The 22,804-nt window shown below is 50.7% G+C and overlaps 1 protein-coding gene across 2 annotated transcripts; it reads left to right on the top strand.

The window, feature by feature from the left end:
- Window positions 1-6,463: 6,463 nt before the first annotated feature.
- On the top strand, window positions 6,464-22,068 carry SEMA4G (semaphorin 4G). Of its 2 annotated transcripts, none has more exons than XM_060171473.1 (15): window positions 6,464-6,513; window positions 9,841-10,318; window positions 10,395-10,543; window positions 10,819-10,881; window positions 14,280-14,378; window positions 14,473-14,566; window positions 14,692-14,805; window positions 14,988-15,157; window positions 15,241-15,410; window positions 15,692-15,836; window positions 15,952-16,174; window positions 16,730-16,845; window positions 16,982-17,157; window positions 17,947-18,008; window positions 20,429-22,068. In XM_060171473.1, the coding sequence occupies exons 2-15, from the start codon at window positions 10,195-10,197 to the stop codon at window positions 21,259-21,261; spliced, it is 2,538 nt and encodes an 845-aa protein (XP_060027456.1). In that variant the 5' UTR covers window positions 6,464-6,513; window positions 9,841-10,194; the 3' UTR covers window positions 21,262-22,068. The 2 variants fall into 2 exon arrangements, with proteins under 2 accessions (XP_060027456.1, XP_060027455.1); XM_060171472.1 differs by lacking the exon at window positions 6,464-6,513 and adding an exon at window positions 6,557-6,803.
- Window positions 22,069-22,804: the final 736 nt, after the last annotated feature.

Raw genomic sequence — 22,804 nt, 5'->3', positions numbered from 1 at the left:
ACTGTTGAGTACCTGCTACTTGTTAGGCATTCTTTTAAGAATTTAGTGGTGGGGCTGTAGTGCAGCGGGCTAAGCGCAGGTGGCGCAAAGCACAAGGACCGGCATAAGGATCCCGGTTCGAACCCTGGCTCCCCACCTGCAGGGGAGTCGCTTCACAGGTGGTGAAGCAGGTCTGCAGGTGTCTGTCTTTCTCTCCTCCTCTCTGTCTTCCCCTCCCTCTCTCTATTTCTCTCTGTCCTATCCAACAACGACAGCATCAATAATAACTACAACAATAAAACAACAAGGGCAACAAAAGGGAATAAATAAATAAATATTTTTTTTTAATTTTTAAAAAAATTTAGTGGTGGGAGTCGTGCAGTAGCGCAGTGGGTTAAGCACATGTGACATGAAGCGCAAGGACCAGCATAAGGATCCCGGTTCAAGCCCCCGACTCCCCACCTGCAGGGGAGTCGCTTCACATGCGGTGAAATAGGTCTTCAGGTATCTTTCTCTCACCCTCTGTGTCTTCTCCTCTCTCCATTTCTCTCTGTCCTATCCAATAACAACATCAGTAACAACAATAAAAAACAAGGGCAACAAAAGGGAAAATAAATATAAAAAATTTTTAAAAGAATTTAATGGTGAACAACACAAAACAGCTGTCAGGAATATTCTGGTACCCAAGTCAAAATATTTTCTATTACTGTGCAAAGAAAGCTAGAGATGAACACATTAGACCTGGGTCTCTTGTTTTAGAGCCCAAGTTCAAGAAAGGGGAAGCCATGTAATGCAGAGGTGGGGTCCCAGACCACAGATAACCTGCCTAAAAGATACAGCTCTGGAAATGCCAGCTAGGGTAAACCTAGTTTGACAGCTCCTCACAGGTAAAACTTCTTAAGCACTCACTCATAGAAGGGGGTGGTATGTTTGACAGAGGGCCAGGTCCAGAATCATACCAATATTTCTTCTTCCTTCTAACATGTGACTTGAGGTGAGGGGATCACCTGTGAACTTTTTTCTCTTGATAGTGAGGTAGAAAGATAGGGGGGTGGCAGCAAAAACAGATCCTGCCATCACTCACTGAGAGACAGGCAGCACAACTCTATACAAGTTGAATACCTTGGCTTTGCCCGTAGTCCCACCTCAGCTCCCACATTTACCATACCAGCCATTTGATCTTCAGCAAATTACTTGATTTTTGTTTTTCCCCCATCAGGCTTATCTCTGGGGCTCTGCACCTACGTGACTCCTCCATTCCTGGTGAACTTTTTGTTGTTGTTTTCTTAGGAGAAACACCACAGCACTGTTCTGCTACTAGGGAAGCTTTCCCATGCAGTGCTCCTGAGTGGTGACCAGAGGCTGAAGCCCAGTTCCTCATACATGGTGAAGTGTGTGCTTTAGTCGGAGCTAACTCCCAGTCACCTACTTAACCTTTCTGAGCCTAAGATTTTTCACCTGTCAAAAGAACAATAGGAGCGGGTTAAGCGCAGGTGGCGCAAAGCACAAGGACCGGCATAAGGATCCCGGTTCGAACCCTGGCTCCCCACCTGCAGGGGAGTCGCTTCACAGGTGGTGAAGCAGGTCTGCAGGTGTCTATCTTTCTCTCCCCCTCTCTGTCTTCCCCCTCCTCTCTCCATTTCTCTCTGTCCTATCCAACAACGACAACAACAATAATAACTACAACAATAAAACAACAAGGGCAACAAAAGGGAATAAATAAAATAAATATTTTTTAAAAAAAAAGAACAATAGGTAAACAGCACAGTGGATAAAGCATTGGACGCTCAGGCATGGAGGTCCCAAAGTTGACTGCTGCATCCATCACGTGTGCCAAGTGATGTTCTGGTCCACCTCTAATAGTAAATCTTGATGATAATGCTGTCTGTCCAGTTTGTGAGAACTAAATGAGGAATGTAAGTAAAGTATGAGCCTGGGAGGTAGCATAATTATAGAGACTTTCTTGCCTGGGCCTTAGAGGTCCCAGGTTCAGTTCCTGACCCCACTACAAGCCAAAGCTGAGGTAGGGGAAATAGCATAATAGTTAACAAAAACAGACTCATGCCTGAATATCCAAGGGAGTCCCAGGTTCAATCCCCTGCACCACTATAAACCAGAGCTGAGCAGTGTTGTGGTAAAAATAAAATATATAAATATATCTAAGCCGAGAGTCAGGCGGCAGCACAGCAGGTTAAGCACTGCTGGCACAAAGCGCAAGGACCAGCATAAGGATCCCAGTTCCAGCCCCCAGCTCCCCACCTGCAGGGGCGTTCACAAGTGGTAAAGCAGGTCTGCGGGTGTCTATCTTTCTCTCCCCCTCTGCCTTCCCCTCCCCTCTCCATTTCTCTCTGTCCTATCCAACAACAATGACATCAGTAATAACTACAACAATAAAACAAGGGCAACAAAAGGAATAAATATTTTTTAATTATATATGTATGCCAAAGCTGAGCAGTATTCTGGTTTATCAATCTAATCCAACTCTGTCTCTGGGTTAAAAGGATTTTTTAATATAATTTTTTAAAATTTATTTTCCCTTTTGTGACCCTTGTTGTTTTTCATTGTTGTTGTAGTTATTATTGTTGTTTTTAATTTTTTATTTATTCCCTTTTGTTTCCCTTGTTGTTTTATTGTAGTTATTATTGTTGTTATTGATGTCATCATTGTTGGATAGGACAGAGAGAAATGGAGAGAGGAAGGGAAGACAGAGCGGGGAAGAGAAAGATAGACACCTGCAGGGAAGACAGGGAGAGAAAGATAGACACCTGCAGACCTGCTTCACCGCCTGTGAAGCAACTCCCCTGCAGGTGGGGAGCTGGGGGCTCGAACTGGGATCCTTACAGTGGTCCTTTCGCTTCGTGCTGTGTGGGCTTAACCTGCTGCACTACCACCCGACTCCCATTGTTGTTATTGATGTCATCCTTGTTTGATAGGACAGGGAAAAATGGAGAGAAGAGAGGAAGACGGGAGAGAAAGACACCTGAAGACCTGCTTCACCGTTTGTGAAGCAACCCCCCTGCAGGTGGGGAACTGGGTGCTCGAACCGAACCGGGATCCTTATGCCAGTCCTTGCACTTCGTGCCACATGCACTTAACCCGCTGCGCTACCGCCTGACTCCCCAAAAGGATTTTTTTTTAAATCCTGGCATGCTGACACTGAGAAAGGGGTGGTGGGTGGTGATTTTCCAGCATTGTGGACATGTCCTGACACTCCCTTTTCCTTGCTAACAATCCCAGGCTGGAGTCAAGAGAGGGCAAACCAGAAGGCCCAGCTTTGGGTCTGACTCCAGGATGACTGGCTGGAAAGAAATCTTAACAGACAAAACAGGCTGCAGAGGCACAGTGGAAGAGTGAGACTGCAGTATTGTTACACTGGTGACAGCCCCTACTGAAGTGCCTCAGCTGTGTATGTGGCTAAAATAAATATCACAGCACCTAAATGGAGAGTGCTGGGCAAACTAGAGGTGGAGATGGCCAAGCAGGAACAGAAGTCTGCCACAGTGAACAGGAAGCAGGACGGCATGCCTAGGCCAAAGTTCTCTTACCTCAGGGAGCCTCTGCACAAGTTCCAGGAGCTCAAACCTACCCCCCTTCACAAAGTAGGATCCCTGCTACAGTAAGTAACTGCTGGGGACAAATCCTGGAGCCAAGCACAGGTGTATTGGTAACTGAGGACACTTAAAACTGCCCTCAAGCACTTCCTACCAGTGGAGTTGGGGAGAATAGCCTAGCAAAAACAAGACCCACATCTGTGCTGTTTATGAAGTGCATCGGGTTTGAGAATGGGATCTCACAGCCACCCTGTGAAACAGTCAAGGTAGTGACATAAAAGATGAGTAACAACATGCTCAGAGAATAGCCTTTGTCCCAGGACACAAGTTCATAGCTAGGTTAGGATTAAGTTCTTGGTTTAACTTCAAACTTCTCCCACTGTCAGTATCCTCTTCACTCATTAAAAATCAATTTGATTTTAAAGAAAACCTCATTGTTATCAAAAGAGGCTTCATATAGAAAGGTCCATTAATAGCTCTCACACCTAATTGTTTCATTAGGTGTGTATATTTCAATGAGCAGAGTGATGAGTTGTGATCTGAATCGAAGGTGCTGAAGTTACAGCCCGCCTACACTTTAGCAGGAGCCACACTAGCACTTAGAATTGCGATGCACACATTTTGTTCATTGGATTTTGTGAGGTTCTGTGTCTTCTACCAGAGCACATTAGAAGGAATTGCCTCTAGAGTGTAGATGAGTAGAATGCTGAATCCACCATCAAGTTACCTTGGCCCACTTGCCACCTACCAAGGCATCTGCAGTTGGCACTGTGAGCTGTCTGAGAATGTAAGGAGCTATGCTCCTTAGTTTAATTTCTCTGCAGCTTTTCTAGCCTCCCCTGCCTGCTACCCCCAACTCACTGTCCCACAAATATTGCAGATTTATCTTTCTTGGCCATGTCTTTCCTGGTTTTTCCAGAAGTCTGTCAACTCCTTCAGGATTTTCTTCTGTGATCTTTGCAAACTATTTTCTGACTGTTCCTTCTATCTCCCACTAGGAAGCCTCCCATCTCCTCCCATCTCATTAAATCAAATTCACTGTCCTCTTTCATGCCTCTTTCATTCTGCCTGCTCCCCCAACATACACTCGTGCACAAACACACATTTCTGCCTTTGCTCTGATAATTCCCCTTCGGGCTTGCCCTGCTTCCTTCTCAGGCTTTTCCAGACCATATTATCCTCTGTAAACACAAGATTGAATGTCAAAACAGTTTACTCAGCCTCTTAGAGCCTGTTTTTCCAACTATAAAATGGCACTATTAATCCCTTAGGATTGAATGAGGGTACAATTTAAAAGAGAAATTGAAACTGGGTGGCCCGGGAGGTGGTGCAGTAGATAAAGCACTGTACTCTCAAGCATGGGGTCCTGAGTTCGATCCCCAGCAACACATGAATGAGAGTGATCTGGTTCTTTTTCTCCTGTCTTTCTCCTTAACTAATAAATAAAATCTTTTTAAAAATTGAAGCTGGACATTGTTTGTGTAAGTGCGTGTACACTGTACTATGAGCATTTCTCCCCAGCTGCCTCCCCTCCACATTCATAGGCAAGCATCCTATTTGCAGAGTCCTGTGGGAGGTGGAAGTGTGACATGGGCCCTGCTGTCTAGCAATCTGCAGTCACACACAACAGGCCAAACTACGAGACTATGTGAGGCGGTGCCAACAGGAACACTGAGGAATTTGGAGAGTGATGCGATGCGGTGTCTCAGTTTCCTTCAATTAAGAGTCCCTTGATTGTTGTTCAATCTCAGGTCCCTGTTCCCCTGTCCTTACTCCCTCCGAACTGGGACTTCTTGGCACATTCAAGTGTCAATTGCCTATGTCCCTGTAATCCTCCTTATTTTGTTTCCACTCTTGAGCCCATATCAGTATTGTCATGAATGAGGGAGAGAACCAGGCCAGATTCTGGCTTAGAACTCGTATCTGAGTCAAACTTTCAGGGCTGTAGGAAAGAGGTATGTCCTGAGTGGCAGGGAAAGTGACAACATGGGAGGACTATCCCAGCTGAATGAAAGGAGTTGAGCTGATTCTGAGGGGGCTTCCTAAGGTTGCTGCTGAGCAGGTTGACTGAACCTGGGCAGGACAGGTATTTGATTGTGTGGGAGGACTTCACTGGGACATCCGGAGTAGGAATGAAGTTCAGGGTAGGTTGGGAGGGAAGGCAGGTAGGTCTGAGTGACCCAGTTCCTGAGGAGATGAAGCACAGTTATCTCTAAGACTTGGTTGAGTGGAGAAATGCAAATGGTCGTGGCTTTATATTCAGACAAAGTGTTTTTATGTGAACTCCTAGTCTGTTACTTCGTCCCTCCAGGCCAGGTCCCTTTCCTTCACCCACTCAGACCTTAAGCTGAAGGATGAGGCAAGGACAGCCCTGAATATAGACTGGAGTCTTGATTTGCCTCCTGCCGCCCCCTGCGTGGCCAGGTCTCCCTGTGATCCTCCCCGCTGATCCTGCACCGGGGGTCCCTAAGTAGAAAGCTGAAGGGGGCGGCAAGAGTGCAAGAAGTGTCGTCCAAGTGATAGGATGGACCGAAGGCCCTGGGAGAGGCGACGTCCTAGCGGACAGGTTTGCTGGTCTCCTGCAGTCCTGAGTTATCATCTCAGGTCTAGCGGGAAGGTGAGTCGATGGGGGCGCGCCGTATGGTGAACTCACCACCAGGGGGCGATACGGGAGCGAACCGCGGGGGCGAGAGCGGGAGCGGGAGGGGGCGTGGGGGAGGCAGCAGATGCCCCAGAGCTGCGTGCGAGCCAGAGCCTCAAACCGTCTCCATTGTGTAGCGCGGAGGCCGCGGAAAGAGGGAGCTGGTCCCCGCACCACCCTGCGGACCTGCCTCCGCGCTCCAGCCTCGCGGGCCCCCGCCCCACCCCCGGCTCCGCCTCCACCCCGCCCGGCCTCCCGCAGCCGCCCCTTCCTCGCAGCTGGGGCTGTGGGGCCGCGGCGCCGCGCGTCCCCGTCTCCATGGCCCGGGATCCGAGCGCAAAGGTGAGAGGCGGGGAGCCCGAGGGCGGCGCGGCCGGGCGCGGGGAGGGGCCCGGGGCAGGGATTCGCCCGGCCTTCCTCGCCGCCGAGCCCCCAGCCCCGCACACGGGCTCCAGAGGGGCGCGAGCCAGGCCTCAGGCAGCGCGGGGCGCAGACCCGCCGGCGCGGGGAGCCGCGTGGGGTGGGGGCCCGCGTGCCGAGCGCTGTCCCCGGGATCTGGGTCACATCTCCCGGCGTCTGTCCGGCGGGATCGAAGGAGAGCTCGTCCTCGGGCTACAGCAGCAGAGATTGAGGTTAGCGCTGAGACGGAGAGAGCCCCGCGGGCTGTCACAGGGTGAGGGATGGGGCACGGAGGCGAGGCCCTCAGGCCGGGAGAGGCCGTCGTCCGACTGGGCAGAGGGAGCCTCCCCCTGCTCACACTAGGCAGGTGGGCTTCTGGGGTTGAGATCCGAGCCAGCTGATCCTACGCCAGCTGATCCTGCGCAGGGGGGGAAGGGAGGGTGTCTCCTCCCCCTCCTCAATACCCCACCCCCGCCCCGGAATCGAATAGTGGGAAGGGGGTCAGAGTTGGGGGTTGTGAAGGGGGCGCTGGACATGGGGAGGAACCCAAACTGGGGGGTAGAGTGCTGGTTGTGAACTGGGAGACCCTGAAACCTCTTTACCTCTGGGCAGGGGGTGGCAGCCTCACCCCCATTTGGCCCCGCCCCCTCCTAACAGGGTAAGATGGGGGAAGCTCTGACCCAAGACCCACAGGAAGGCCTAGGACCTCATTGTATCTTGAGAGTGTATAGTACACTGCAATGCAAATGATTGTCAGAGAATATATGGAAATAAACTGGGTGTGAAATTAATTGGGGGGGGGATGGTACCTAGAAGTAGAAGAGTACCAGATGAGCTATTGGGTTCCATTCCCTCTTTCCTTTGTTAAAGCTGGGGTGGCGTCCTGCAGGAAGGAGTTCCAGTCTCCTCCCTCCCTGGAAAAGCTGCCCACACCTGGCCATCCATACTTTTTGAGTGTCAGGTGTCAGAAGCCTCCCTCCTCACTCCACACGCTCTTGGAGCTGAGGCTCAGGAAAAGGACCCAAGGGCTGCTCGGCACCCACTGGACACTGGCAGCCCCTTGCTTCACGAGCTTTGTACTGATGTGTTTAAAGATGGTGTGGACACACTTGGATTTGGCCCTTTGGTGAACATTGACTGTGCCTGACCCCCTGTGTAGTGACTTTCTGAGTGTGGGGGGGGGGGTACAGGTGGGGATGAACAGGCCCTTCCAGGCACAATCCTTCCCACACACATGTACAGGTTTAGAAGTCTCCTTGCCAATCTCTGCTGGATGGATGGCCGTTTGAATCCAGCCTTCCACATGAGTAAGAGTGAACTCCTGTGACATGTGCACACAGACCTCCCCATGACTGCATGTGCACAACTCTGTGTAGGGCATGTGCTCACATCCCCCTTCTCCCCCCGCCCCCAGCAGTTGTGTGCACACTGCGCACGCACCCCTCCAACTCTGGACCCCTGCGTAAACCAGTGTAAGTGTGCCATGCACCACGCTCTGGCTCTGAGTGGCTCCCCTGGCCTGGGTGTGCTTCTTCTGTCCAATCCCAGATCTCTCCTCAGCATTGGGTTCCCTCCCCTGATCCCCTACTTCTGTGCTAAGCAAATAGGAGGTTCTAAAGGTAAACAGGTGTGCCTCTAGAGTGAGGACTAGGACATGGAAAGTTTACCGAGGTCTCCTGCTGCCCCAGCCCCCAAACCAGGAGCTTTCCCTTGTCCAGGGACCCTCTTTCTACTGCTTCTCCTGACTCTGCCTCTGGGCTCTGCCTACTATAGTGCTGACCTTTCCCTCTTGAATCAAAGGCTCCAAATCCCTCTTCTATCTCTGGCAGGCTCCCAGTGCATCAAGGCCACACAGTTAATGTTTGACCGGGAAGGGTGGGGAGAGGCAAGTGGCCCCTTTGGCCTCATCTGTAGGTGTCTAATGAGATCGTTGGGTGAGGCTTCTTTCACATCTAGCCCAGCCCAGGAAGTCTTCAGCAGGCCCCTCAGTCTGTCACCTGCACCTCCCCACCTCCAACTAGTTGGCTGGAGGGAATGTCCAGATATAGGCACAGACCCCAGGAGGTGAGGGCAGGGGTGTAGGGTGGTGGTAGCAAGGAGCCCAGGGACCCTACTATTCAACTTTTCACTGGTACTCATGGCTCAGTTACTGACTTTGCCCTCTACAGACTGCATAGACATTACACCTGTGTGGGGGGTACCCCTCCACCAATGCCAGTGCTTGTTGGCAGGTAGGGGCACGTGTGGGTGCCTAGCTACAGGGTGCAGTACGGACTCGCTTAGACTGGGTGCACCCCCTCAGAGAGCAGTGCTGAGAAGTGTCTAATTAGAGAGAAATTCCAGAGGGAGATCTCAGGCCAGGGAAAAGGAAAAGCCGAGGGAAAACAGGACAAAACAAACAAAGGCCCATTAACTCAGCCCATCCTCCTTGCACCCTGTGGGGGAAGGGGGTAACTTCTCAGGCTGAGGCTCATCTGAGAGAACCCAAGCTCTGCTTAGATGAAAGCCTGATTCTTCCTTTCTCTCCTTTTCTTTTTCTTTTTTTTTTGAGATTTATTTATTTTTTATATTTATTTTCCCATTTGTTGCCTTTGTTGTTTTATTGTTATAGTTATTATTGCTGTTGTTATTGAGGTCCTCGTTATTGGATAGGACAGAGAGAAATGGAGAGAGGAGGGGAAGACAGACACCTGCAGACCTGCTTCACCACCCGTGAAGCAACACCCCCTGCAGGTGGGGAGCCGGAGGCTCGAACCAGGATCCTTACGCCGGTCCTTCGCTTTGTGGCACGTGCGCTTAACCTGCTGTGCTACCGCCCAGCCTCCTTTCTTATAACTTTTTTTTCTTTGCTTGATAGGATAGAGAAATTGAGAGAGGAGGGAAGAGATAGAGAGCGAGAGAGACAGAGAGAAACCTGCAACACTTGCTTCACTACTCCTAAAACATCTCCCCTGCAGGTGGGATGCTGGGGCTTGAACCCAAGTTCTTGTGCAAGGTAACAAACGTGTGCTCAACCAGGTGCGCCACTGCCTGGCTCCTGTTTTTGACTTTCAAACTGTGCATTGGGGTTGGGCTGAGGGGGGTCTAAGGTCTTTTGAGGAGAATGAATTCCACACAACTTCCTACATCTGAGCAGAGAGCCACTTCCAGCTGGGGGTTCTGTGGCTGTTGGGCCTCTTCCCTTCAGTGCCACCTGAAGTCCAGGGGTAGCACCATCTACCTTCCACCCATACACAGATTACAGAGCTTTCCCTCCTGTTTTTTCTTTAGAAAACGGACCTTCGAACCATGACGAACCCTGCTGTTGGGGCAGGGTGACCCCCCATCAGTGAACAACAATCCCTTTGAGACCCCATGACTTCCTCTCACCATGGAGCTTGTATTTGATGCAGAAAGACAGTGTGTGATCCATTCCTCCCTCTGACCCTCACCTGGCATTCCATGGCCATACCACCATCTGATTCTATGTCCCCCAAGTCCCGGGACCCTCCCTGGCCCCATGACCCCTGACCTTCCAAGTGACCTCCCTGGACCTTAACCGCTGTGAATATTCTTTCCATTGTCCCCTTGACCCTGTCCCTGGCTCCCCTTGGGCGTCTCATTTGTCTGGGGCCCCACAGGAAGATGTGGGGGAGGCTCTGGCCCCTCCTTCTAAGCTTCCTCACAGCCACCGCAGTGCCTGGACCCTCACTGAGGAGACCTTCCCGAGAACTAGATGCCACTCCGCGGATGACCATTTCCTATGAAGGTTAGAGGCCACAGGAACCATGGCTGGGCTAGGGAGGCAGCCCCGAGGCAGGGCTTACAACTCCTGCTTTCCCTAGAACTCTCTGGGACCCGACACTTCAAGGGCCAGGCCCAGAACTACTCAACACTGCTTCTGGAGGAGGCCTCGGCCAGGCTACTAGTGGGAGCCCGAGGTGCCCTGTTCTCTCTCAATGCCCATGACATAGGAGATGGGACCCACAAAGAGGTCAGTTCCTGGGTCACCCCAAGGATATCTAGTTTTACCCAGCTCCCCAGAACCTCAGCTTCCTGAGAGCCCTGCTAGTTTCCTGTGGTCCGTGGGTCACAAAGCAATGTCCTTCCCACCCCTGAGAGAGCCCAGATCTCTTCTCCTGAAACTTACCTCCTACATACACACACAGACTCGTTTCCAAGTTCTTTGGGGTGTTGTTGTCCAACAAGAATGAAAAAAGGGAGGGTGCTGAGTCTAGTGTACCAATCTGTTCTCTTCTCTTCATGCAGATCCTCTGGGAAGCCTCCCCAGAGATGCAAAAAAAATGTCATCAAAAAGGGAAAAACAACCAGGTATGTGGTCCTCCCTGTCCCCAGGTCCTTCCCCACCCCCCACTCCTCTTCCACAGCTGGCAAGGTCAGGCTTGATGGGGACGCTGCTGGATAGGTCCTGCTCAGAGGCCACAGAAACACAAGAGACTGCAGATGCTGCTACAGTGCCCTGGGCTCAGCGCTGCTAATCCAGACATCAGGCAACCTGTCAGCTTGGCCAGGGATGGTATCTTCACCTCCCTCCTCTGGCCTCACAAATAATTATAACAAGAAATTAGCTCTAGTAGGTGCTGACTTATCTGTTATCTTACCTAAGTCTATTTTTAAAATATTTTATTTATTTTATGTTAATGAAATAGATACAGAAAGAAAGACACAGAAATACTGGCGCTTTGGTTTATGGGGCACTGGGGATTGAACCTGGGACCTCAGAGTCTCAGGCATGAAATCTATTTGCATAACTATTATGCTGCCTCCCCAGGCCTATTTTACCTAGTTCCAAAATAACCCTATGATCCCCTGTTCCACCATAAGCCAGAGCTGAGCTCTAGGATAAAACTGATAGATAAAGAATAGCCCTAGGAGACTGGGGAAATAACCGATGGAGCATAGAACTTGCTTATCTGAGGCTCTGGCTAACTTCATGCACTTTGCGTAGGGATTGGTGCTCTGGCTTCTTTCTTTCTCTCTTTCATGTGAAATTCACTCTCTCACACATGAAGTATATGAAATAAATCTTTTGTTAAAGGACATATAAAACAGAATAACCCTATGAAATAGTAAAAGGCAAGAGGAAGGATCTAGCAGTGCAAAGACGCTAAGAGTCAATAGCTTCATACATGTGATGGGGCCGCCATGCAAAGGGAAGCATTACAAATTCAGGAATGAGCTATGGAGGCTTTCCTTTTCTTCTCCCCTCTCTACCTTTTCCTCTACTTGAAAAAAAAAAAAAAGAATTTAAAAGGAGAGAAAGGGAGGGAGTGGCTGGGAGTGGTAGAATAGTGCAAGTGTAAAGTTCCAGCAAAGCCTGGGTGGCCAGAAAGTGTCCTGAAGGTAGATAAAGCATTTGACTCTCAAGCATGAGGTCCTGAGTTCATTCGTGAGCATGGCATGTGCTAGAATGATGCTCTGGTTCTCTTTCACCTCGTTTCTCTCTCATTAATAAATAAATACACCTTTTAAAAATTTTATTTATTTAGTTTTAATGAAAGCAATACAGAGAGAGAAAAAGAGAGATTGATTCCAGAGCACTGCTCAGCTCTGGCTTATGGTGGTGGTGTAGAGCCTCAGGCATGAAAGTCTTTTACAGAACCATTATGCTAACTCCGCAGTCCATAAACAAATACATCTTTAAAAATTAAACATATATATATATGCTTTTTCTATGCTTATTCCTAATTCGTTGAATAAAATACTTTTTAAAAGATGTATTTGTGGGCCGGGTGGTGGCACACCTGATTGAGCACACATGTTACAATGCGCAAGGACTCAGGTTTGAGCCCCTAGTCCCCACCTGCAGGGGGAAAGCTTTGCAAGTGGTGAAGCAGTGCTACAGGTATCTCTCTGTCTCTCACCCTCTCTGTCCCTCCCTTCCCTCTTGATTTCTGTCTGTCTCTATCCAATAAATAAATAAAGATAATATAAAAAATTTGAAAGATGTATTTATGAGAGAGAGAGAGAAATAGAGCATCACTCTGGCATACTTGATGCCAGGGATCAACCTTAGGACCTCGTGCTGGTCAGTTCAGCACTCTAGCCATTGCACCACCTCCTGAGCCATATAATTGTCTTTCTCTCTTTATTTCTTCTTTTCTTTCTTCCTTCCTTTCTTTCCTGGGTAGAGACAGAGAGAAATCAAGAAGGAAGGGGGAGATAGAGAGGGAGAGAGACAGAAAGAGACACTTGCAAAGCTTCCCCCCTGCAGGTGGGGGTCGGGAGCTTGAACCCTGGTCCTTGTGCATTGTAACGTGTGCTCAACCAAGTGTGCCACCACCTGGCCCCACACAAAGTGATTTTTATTTATTTTTATTTTTTAAGTATATTTCTTCTTGGATAGAGACAGAGAGAAATTGAGAGGGGAGATAGAAAGGGAGAGAGACAGAGAGACACCTGCTGACATGCTTTACCACTCATGAAGCTTTCCCCCCTGCAGGTGGGGGCCAAGGGCTTGAACCTGGGTCCTTGTACACTGTAATGTGTGCGCTCAACCAGGTGCACCACCACCTTGCCCCTACAAAGTCATTTTTATAAACAGTGGCAGAGGGTTAGGAAATCTGTCAGTGTCTGCTGTTCCTGTCCAGGAAAGAGATGAAGGTGGTGATCTGGAGACTTCATGGAGGCAGAGGGAAAGTGGACCAAGCCGAGAGCTATTTAGGATACAGTCAGAGAGGGACTGGAGGAGTGGGAAGCCACAGGGGTGACTCCTGGTTCCAGGGCTGAGTAACAGGCTGGGTAGATGGAGAGAGGTGGGAAAGGCTGAGTAAGCAGGTTTGGGAGGGAAGGTGCTGAGGAGGATTTGAGCTTCGATCTTGGCGGATGAGTCTGGTGTGTTAGTGGTAACTATTTGGTACTGTCACCGTGGGGTGGGGGGCAAGGAGCATTGCTGAGAAAGAGATGTGAGGGACGCAGCTCAGGGTTAGGGAACCCCAAAACTAGGGTACTGGAGAAGCTGGCTGTGTGTGTCCCAGAAACAGAAGAGTCAGTGACCAAAGGACACGGAGTTCCAGGGAATATTCGAGGCAGTCAGGAAGTCTGCCAGATCTTGAAAAGAACTATCTGTCCTATAGGTGAGCCCAAAAGCAAGGCTACAAAGCCAGTGCCTGGGGAAGTAGTTCTGCTGGTAGAGCAACAGACTTGCATGCCTGAGGTTCCTGCTTCCATCCCTGTTGCCACGTGTACCAGAGTGATATTCTGGTTTCTTGTTTTATCTCATGAGAAACATATTCCTCCCCTCACAATTAATAAATCTTTTTTTAAAAAATAGACTATGAGGGCAATCTGGGGAGATAACATAATTTTTTTTTTTTTTTTTTACCAGAGCACTGTTCAGCTTCGGCTTATGGTGGTGTGGGGTTGAACCTGGGACTTTGGAGCCTCAGGCATAAGAGTCTGGTTGCATAACCATTATGCTATCTACCCTCCACCTGATAACATAATGTTTATCCAAATGGCTTTCATGCCATTTTCGTTTCATTTTTAGGCTTGGAGGTCCCAGGTTCAGTTACCAGCACCACCATATGCCAGAGCTCAGAAGTACTCTGATTACTGTTGACTCTGATTACTGTAAAACATTAATCCCCCAATAAAGAAATATAAATAAAAAGTACTCTGGTAAAAATAAATAAGTCGGCAAGTTTAGACTAAGTGGAGAAGGCCTTCAAGTAGACTAGACCCTCACAGCCCCCCTATCTCTCTTGTAGACCGAATGCTTCAACCATGTGCGCTTCCTACAACGACTTAACGCCACCCACCTCTACGCCTGTGGCACTCACGCCTTCCAGCCCCTCTGTGCAGCTATTGTGAGTATGCCTGGTCTGGCCCTGTGCTCAGATTGTTTTGATCATGGGTCCTGCCATCTGCCTTCATCCTGATACCTGCCCCTCATTCCCTCAGGATGCTGAGGCCTTCACCTTGCCAGCCAGCTTTGAGGAGGGGAAGGAGAAGTGTCCTTATGACCCAGCCCGAGGCTTCACAGGCCTCATTATTGGTGAGTGACCTTCCTCCCTGCCTGGCCTCTCATCCACAGCCATCCATCTGTGGACATAGGTCTGATCACAGGGACTTGCTGCCCATGTGTTGTGTCTTGTTGTTTGTGATACGTCCCTGTCCCAGATGGAGGCCTCTACACAGCCACACAGTATGAGTTTCGAAGTATTCCTGACATCCGCCGGAGCCGCCACCCACACTCCCTGAGAACGGAGGAGGCGCCAATGCACTGGCTTAATGGTTAGTTAGCATGAGGCCCACCATGATGGGGGTGGGGGCTAGATGTGAGCCCTCCCTCCCCAAGGAGTTAAGCATCCCGTCCCCAAGCCCACAGGTGAGCCTGTCTACTTGTGTCCAGTGGGGTAGAGGCGGGGGCAGTCTCCAGCCTGTATTAGAAATCCCCTGAATGGCCTGCCCTGCAGATGCAGAGTTCGTGTTCTCTGTCCTGGTGCGGGAGAGCAAGGCCAGTGCAGTGGGTGACGATGACAAGGTCTACTACTTCTTCACGGAACGTGCTGCTGAGGAGGGCTCCAGCAGCTTCCCTCAGAGCCGCAACAGCCACCGTGTGGCCCGTGTGGCCCGGGTGTGCAAGGTGGGTGGCACAGAGGCTGGCGCGAGGGCAGAGCAGCTGAACTTTGGCCTTTGACCCCTGACACTATGCTCCCACCTCCCCAGGGAGACTTGGGAGGGAAGAAGATCCTACAGAAGAAGTGGACCTCCTTCCTAAAGGCGCGTCTCTTCTGCCACATCCCGCAGTACGAGATACTGCGCGACGTCTGCAGCCTGGATGCTGATGCATCAGCCCACACACACTTCTATGCGGTCTTCACGCTGACCACACAGTGGTCAGTACAAGGACAGAGGGGAGGCGAGGAACCAGGGACAGCACAGGGGCTGGAGAGGAGATCAAGGAGGACGAGATGGAATCCACTGTGGGGAGGATGGCTGCAAAGAGGATTCCGGGCAGGTCTAGCTAGCCAGGGGTCCAAGGCTACAGTGGCCAGCTGACCTATACAAGAGACCCTGCGGGCCCAGAGCTAAGGTTGGCCAGGGTCACAGCAGGATCTGGGCTTGGCAGCTAGCCACTCATTGTGACTCAGCCTCCTCTCCTATATTGCATCCCTAGGAAGACCCTGGAGGCCTCTGCTATCTGCCGCTACGACCTGGCTGAGGTGCAGGCTGTTTTCACAGGCCCGTACATGGAGTACCAGGATGGTGCCCGGCGCTGGGGCCGCTATGAGGGTGGGGTGCCAGAACCGCGGCCTGGCTCAGTGAGTGCCCAGGCCTGGGGAGTGAGAGCATGCCAAGTAGACAGAACCCCTAGGAGGATGTGCAGGGGCAGAATTCTCAGGCTCATTATACTGTCCCTCTGCCCATTTCCTCCAGTGTATCACAGATTCATTGCGCAGCCGGGGCTACAACTCATCCCAGGACTTGCCCTCTCTGGTCTTGGACTTTGTGAAGTTGCACCCACTGATGGCTCGGCCTGTGCTGCCCACACGTGGACGACCCTTGCTGCTCAAGCGCAGTGTGCGTTACACACACCTCACGGGGACACCTGTCCCCACACCTGCTGGGTCCACCTATGACCTGCTCTTTCTGGGCACAGGTGCTTCTGACCCCTGACTGGAGCCCTCTACTGACTGCTGTCCTAAGTTCTTGACTCCTGTTGACCTCTACCACCTCTCTACCCCTCTGTCATCATCTCCCCCCCCCCCATGAGCCCGGATCACAAAACCCTGGTGTTGATTTTTTTTTTTTTTACCAGAGTACTACTCAGCTCTGGCTTATGGTGGTATGGGAACTGAACCTGGGACTTTGGAGTCCCAGGCATGAAAGTCTCTTTGCGTAACCATTATGCTATCTACCCTGCCCCACTGGTGTTGATTCTTCAATGAATAATACTTACTGCCAGCCCCTGGTGGCTACTGACTCTTGGTGACTTTGACTTTTGTCACCAACTATAGTAACATTTGGCCCTGATCACTAATGTTGCTGAACCAGATGACTAGCTGAGAGTTCCTAGAATTCTGAGGGCCCACTACTGCTGACTGAACCCCTGTCCTTTACCTCTTGACTACCAAGCTGCTCCCACTAGGTTATTACAGGGGGCTGGGAGCAGACTCCTTTGCTGGAGTCTGACCCCTTGCTCTTTACGTACCAGCTGATGGCTGGATCCACAAGGCTGTGGTCCTGGGCACTGGGATGCACATTATTGAGGAAACACAAGTGTTCAAGGAGCTCCAGTCTGTGGAGAATTTGGTCATCTCTCTGATGCAGGTACTCCAGACTTGTGACCCTCATTATGACTTTGCTAGAGTCTAGCATGTGGGGAGGGAGGCTACACAGTTGGCTGTGTGTCTGTCTGTAAGTGGGGCAGGGCAGTTACTAACCAGCTCTCCTCTCTGGCTCCCAGCACAGCCTCTATGTGGGGGCCCCCAGTGGAGTCATCCAGCTACCCCTGTCCAGCTGTTCCCGCTACCATTCCTGCTATGACTGCATCCTGGCACGGGACCCCTACTGTGGCTGGGACTCCGGCACCCATTCCTGTGTGGTGGCCACCAATATCAGCAACAGGCCCCGGAGTAGCAGGTAGGCAGTTGCTGGAGTGAGGGTCCCAGGGGCTCAAGGCCTGAGTAGTGGAAGAAGGGCTGCCTGTGGCAGGGGAAGCTAGTTGCTGGGAACAGTCCCACTGACCCTTCTTTCTTTTTTTTTTAAGTCTGGAAGGTGGATGGACTCTTTTTTTAAAATTTTTTTTTATATTTATTTTATTTATTTATTCCCTTTTGTTGCCCTTGTTGTTTTATTGTTGTGGTTATTATTGTAGTTGTTGTTGGATAGGACAGAGAGAAATGGAGAGAGGAGGGGAAGACAGAGAGGGGAGAGAAAGATAGACACCTGCAGACCTGCTTCACTGCCTGTGAAGCGACTCCCCTGTAGGTGGGGAGCCGGGGTTCGAACTGAGATCCTTATGCCAGTCCTTGTGCTTTGCGCCACCTGTGCTTAACCCGCTGCGCTATAGCCCGACTCCCTCTTTTTTTTTTCCCAAATATTTATTCATTCCCTTTTGTTGCCCTTGTTGTTTGATTATTATAGTTATTGTCATTGTCGTTGGATACGACAGAGAGAAATGGAGAGAGAAGGGGAAGACAAAGGGAGAGAGAAAGATAGACACCTGCAGACCTGCTTCACCGCTTGTGAAGCGACACCACTGCAGGTGGGGCGCGGGGGGGGGGGCTTGAACCTTATGCTGGTCCTTGCGCTTTGTGCCACATGCACTTAACCAGCTGTGCTACCACCTGACTCCCCCCACTGACCTTTCTACTGGGGCAGCCAAAGCCCAGCTCCCCTTGGTCAGGAGGCCTCATCTTCTCTCTCCAGAACTGCACTGATCCAGGACATAGAGAGAGGAAACCGAGGCTGTGAGGGCTACAGGGACACAGGTAAGAGGACATCCATGGGTATGTGGATCTGGCTGCTCTGCATTTTGCCCTCATCTATATGTGCCTGTGTGTATCTGAATGGCAGTGCCTGGGACTTTGAAGGAGGGTGGTTCAACACAGAATCTGGTGCAGAGTAACTGCTAGACAAACACTTGTTGCCCAAAAGAATCAGAACTGAGGAAACAACCTGGACATGTAAAGTTTCTTGTCACTTCTGGAGCCAAAAGTGAGGATGGGAGGTTGGTAGGGAAGGGGAGGAGGCAGTCAAATGATATGAAAATTATTCATTCTAATTATTTCCACTGTTTTTTATGCCATAGATATAATTTCAACTATGACAAAGGCTTAGAAGAATAATGAGTACTTCCCTGTGGAAGATTAGATGGCTAGGGTGGGGGGTATAGTATAATGGTTATGCAAAGAGACTCTCATGCATGAGGCTCTCAAGTCCCAGGTTCAGTTTCCCATACTGCCATAAGCCAGAGCTGAGCAGTGCTCTGGTTAAAAAAAAAAAAAAAAAAAAGCAAGATTAGATGACTAAGCTGATATGGAAAAGCATACATTGATTAACCTAGTTAACATGTATTGATACTTACTATGGCCAGATGCCTCCATGCACTATCTCCTTTTTTATTTATTAACACAAGAGAGAACTGGAACATCACTCTGACATATGGATCATCATGGATTGAATTTAGGATCTTGTGCTTTTTTTTTTATTTTCCCTTTTGTTGCCCTTGTTTTTTTTTTTTTTTATTGTTGTAGTAGTTGTTGTTATTGATGTCATTGTTGTTAAATAGGACAGAGAGATATGGAGAGAGGAGGGGAAGACAGAGCAGGGGAGAGAAAGATAGACACCTGTAGACCTGCTTCACTGCCTGTGAATCGACTCCCCTGCAGGTGGGGAGCCGGGGGCTTGAACCGGGATCCTTACACCAGTCCTTGTGCTTCGTGCCATGTGTGCTTAACCTGCTGCGCTACCGCCCAACTCCCGGATCTTGTGCTTTTAATCCAACACTATATCCACTGTGCAGCCTCCCTAGTGACATGTACTACCTCACTTATTCTCACTTAGTTCCTATAAGAGAGGTGTCAGTTGTTCCTGCTGCTAGAGCCTTCACTGTTCTGAATCAGATTTTCAGATAAAAAGACAGAGAGGACAAGGAAAAACACTACAACACTAAAGCTTCCTTCAGTGCAGTAGGTGCCAGGTTCAACCCCAGGTCACATGCATGACAAAGAAAGCAGGTACACTATCCAGGTAAGCTATCTTGCCAGCCCAAGGTGCCTTTATCTTTCCTATAAAAGACATAGGAAAGATATCTTTTTCTTATACAAGTAGAATAAGTAAACTTCCCAGAGTTAATCAGCAATTAAACAGCAAGGTCAGATTCTGTCCTGACCCCAGCAGTCTGACCGGACTTTGTTCTTTTGATCAACACTATGCTTTTTCCCCCAAGTTAACCAGACATGGGGAAAGGAGTGGCACCAGAGTAGAAGAAACCACAGACAACAAAGAGCTTGCTATATTTTGAGCAACGAAAGAAGGAGCTGGAGAAGAGGCCAGGGAGTGTTTGGAAGCAGGAGGATGGCATCAGACAAGTGTATTGAAAGGTTACCTCACTGCTGCATGGTGATGGGCTAGATGGACAGAGTGGGCCAGCAGTTGAGGAAGGAGAGAAGTGAACAGGTCTTAGAGAGGTTTTGCAGGCAGAAACTTGGTGAGGGTTAGATTCAGACGTGAGGGGGAGCACCCAAGAAGTGGCATATAAGGTAGGGCACCAGAATTGTAGGCATGAAACCCCTATTTTGATCCTCTGTATTGAATATGCCAGAGTGATACTCTGGTTCTTGCTCTCCCTATCTTGTGTTAATAAAATCCTTTTGAAGAGAGAGAGAGAGAGAGAGAAGGAAGGAAGGAAGGAAGGAAGGAAGAGAAGGAGGAAGGGAGAAGAGAAAAAGGGAGAGAGTCGAGGGAAACTCCTAAATTTCTGACTTAAACAACTGAGTAGCTAGTGGTGCCATTCACAGTGACTGCAATTCAAGGAAAGATCTGGAATAAGGTGGGAGGCAGTTTTTGGCTTTCTTTCCTGTGACTTGTCCAAGAGAGTTCATGTGGAGATGCCAGTACATAGACGATATTCAAGTCTGGCGCTCAGGAGATAATTCTGTGATGGAAGTGGAGACTAGGAATCATGGGCAGATGGCAGGGATTAAAACCACAGGAGAGGGTGAGCTCACAGAGTGAGTAGGAAAAGAGCCCAGGACACTGTCTGGAGCCAACCTAAACCATGCATGGGCCATCAGTGCAGAGGGTTTGTCATCTGTCACCATGACTCCAGTCTGTGTTGGTGCTGAGGACTTAACAGTGAACCATCTGGTGGGCATCAACAGTTCCTCCTGTCCCCTCCTCCCTCCAGGGCCACCACCGCCACTGAAGACCCGCTCTGTGCTCCGGGGTGATGATGTCCTTCTGCCTTGTGACCAGCCATCCAACTTGGCTCGGGCCTTGTGGCTGTTCAACGGGAGCGTTGGCCTGCGCGACGGGCAGGATGGCTACCGTGTGGGTGTGGATGGGCTACTGGTGACGGACACACAACCTGAGCATAGTGGGAACTACAGCTGCTATGCTGAGGAGAACAGCCTCCGCACCTTGGTGGCCTTGTACAGCCTCAAGGTCCGGCAGGTTACTCCCGCCCCAGCCCCACAGGCCCCTGCCATACCCGGGGCACAACTGGCACCTGATGTGAGGCTGCTCTACGTGCTGGCCATCGCTGCCCTGGGTGGACTCTGCCTCATCCTGGCTTCCTCCCTCCTCTATGTGGCCTGTCTTAGAGGGGTTAGAGGAGGAGGTCGGCGACGGAAATACTCTCTGGGTCGGGCTGCCCGGGCAGGGGGCTCTGCCGTGCAGCTGCAGACAGTCTCCGGCCAGTGTCCAGGAGAGGAAGATGATGGTGACGATGGGGAGGGGGCTGGGGGCTTGGAAGGCGGCTGCCTCCAGATCATCCCTGGGGAGGGTGCCCCAGCACCACCACCCCCACCTCCACCCCCACCCCCCACCGAGCTGACCAATGGGCTAGTGGCCCTGCCAAGCCGCCTGCGCAGAATGAATGGCAACAGCTACGTGCTTCTGAGGCAGAGCAACAATGGGGTGCCAGCAGGGCCCTGCTCCTTTGCTGAGGAGCTCAGCCGAATCTTGGAGAAGAGGAAGCACACACAACTTGTGGAGCACCTGGATGAGAGCTCTGTCTGAGCCCTGCCTCCCAGGACCAATGCTCTTCCAAGCCAGCCTGTCTGCCCCAGACTGGGCTGCCGCCTCCCGACAACTCACCCTTCATCCTCAGCCCGAACTTCATGTCCTACTCCCAACTTTTTGATCTTCCTGCAGGGCTGGCCAGTCAGGCCCAGCCAGAACCCCTTTCTCAGTTTCCAAACACCCATCTGTGAGCAGCCCAGGCCAACCGGTGCTCCTCAGAGGTATGTGCTCCCTCAGCACTAGTGCTCTGTAGACCCAGCCTAGTTCCTGTTCCCTCCACCTAATTGTTGGGGCAGAGTTGTGCGTGAGGGTGTGGCAGGTGGAGGTATGTCAGCTTCTTGCTCCTTTCATCTGCCCCAAAGCTTCCTCTTTCTCCCAGGCAGGGCTCTGCAGGTCCAGATGGTCTCAATGTCACCACTGTGCTGTGTGGACCTCTGTGCTGGATGGTCCTGAGCAGACAAGGCGTCACCCAACCATCAGAGTCATCTGAGCCATGCGTGCACCCACATGCGCACAGGGAGAAGAATGTCTATCAGCTGGGCTGCAGGGTTCCCACTCCCACCTCCTGGTGCATTGTTTCTTGTCCTTTCTCCTGGATTTTGGGCATCCTCCCAAATGCTACACCCCATCCTATCTGGTCTTCTAGCCTCAAACCCATGTGGTGATCTCTTTGGCAAAACTTGGGAACAGGAGGTAAGACTGCAGCATTCCCCTCTGAGTCAGTGTCCCCGACCCTCCCACTCACTCTGGAGAGAACTCACTTCAGGCCCCCTCCTCACGCTCATGTGCTTCCCTTCCCACTCACATGCCCCTTCTGAGCTTCTCCTGCTGCCTCAGACCTGTGTCTGTCAGGTTTGGTCCATGGACATTTCAGAGGGAGATCCCTCTTCCAACTAGCTGTCCTTGCAGACACTCTAGGATGGGTGACCAACTCTGCTTTCAATGAGCCAGCCTCCCTTTTGAGGACCAAGTATTTGCTCCCCTGGACTAGAGCAGGGGGATATCTCATCTGGCACATGAAGCCCGTTCTTGGAACTATGCAAAGGGCAGAGGCTGGGAGTTTGGATGCTTGCCTCCCAACCCTGTCCTACCTCACCGGGGCACTTTCAGGGTCCAGGCCCATAAGGGACAATCAAATCCTGAGCTCCCCCATTCCCCTTGGGTGAGGATGACTGTTATTTTTGTAGCTGAGAACGTGGAATCCCACGGATTTTTACTGCCCTTCATCCCCCTCTCCAGCCTCTCCCCCACAATGAATGTATTTATTGTGAGAACAGCTATACTTCCTTAGGAATGCCCCCACTCACCACCTAGGTGGGCGGAACAGACATGTGCCAGAGCGGGGAGCCTGGGCTCAGCTCCTCCCAGCCCCACTGGTTAATAAATGCCCTCTTCTCCCCAGAGCTATTGGTGGTCTGCTTAATCTAGACTTGCCTTGCTCTAATTACCAGGGCAAAGGCTTCTTAGTCTTTGGAAGAAGGTGCTGCAGGGTTGGCTCTGCTCCCCATAAAAGCATTTATAGGAGGCTGGGCAATAGTGC

The sequence above is a fragment of the Erinaceus europaeus genome, chromosome 14 (genome assembly GCF_950295315.1).
Source record: "Erinaceus europaeus chromosome 14, mEriEur2.1, whole genome shotgun sequence".
Classification (NCBI taxonomy): Eukaryota; Metazoa; Chordata; class Mammalia; order Eulipotyphla; family Erinaceidae; genus Erinaceus; species Erinaceus europaeus.
This window is presented reverse-complemented; position numbering and strand designations above follow the sequence as displayed.

Bases quoted from the DNA above. Each gene is read 5' to 3' on its own strand.
- SEMA4G (XM_060171473.1), top strand. From the start codon at position 10,195: ATGTGGGGGAGGCTCTGGCCCCTCCTTCTAAGCTTCCTCACAGCCACC. The intron at 10,319-10,394 runs GTTAGAGGCCAC...TGCTTTCCCTAG, and splicing joins GATGACCATTTCCTATGAAG to AACTCTCTGGGACCCGACAC. The intron at 14,806-14,987 runs GTTAGTTAGCAT...CCTGCCCTGCAG, and splicing joins GCCAATGCACTGGCTTAATG to ATGCAGAGTTCGTGTTCTCT.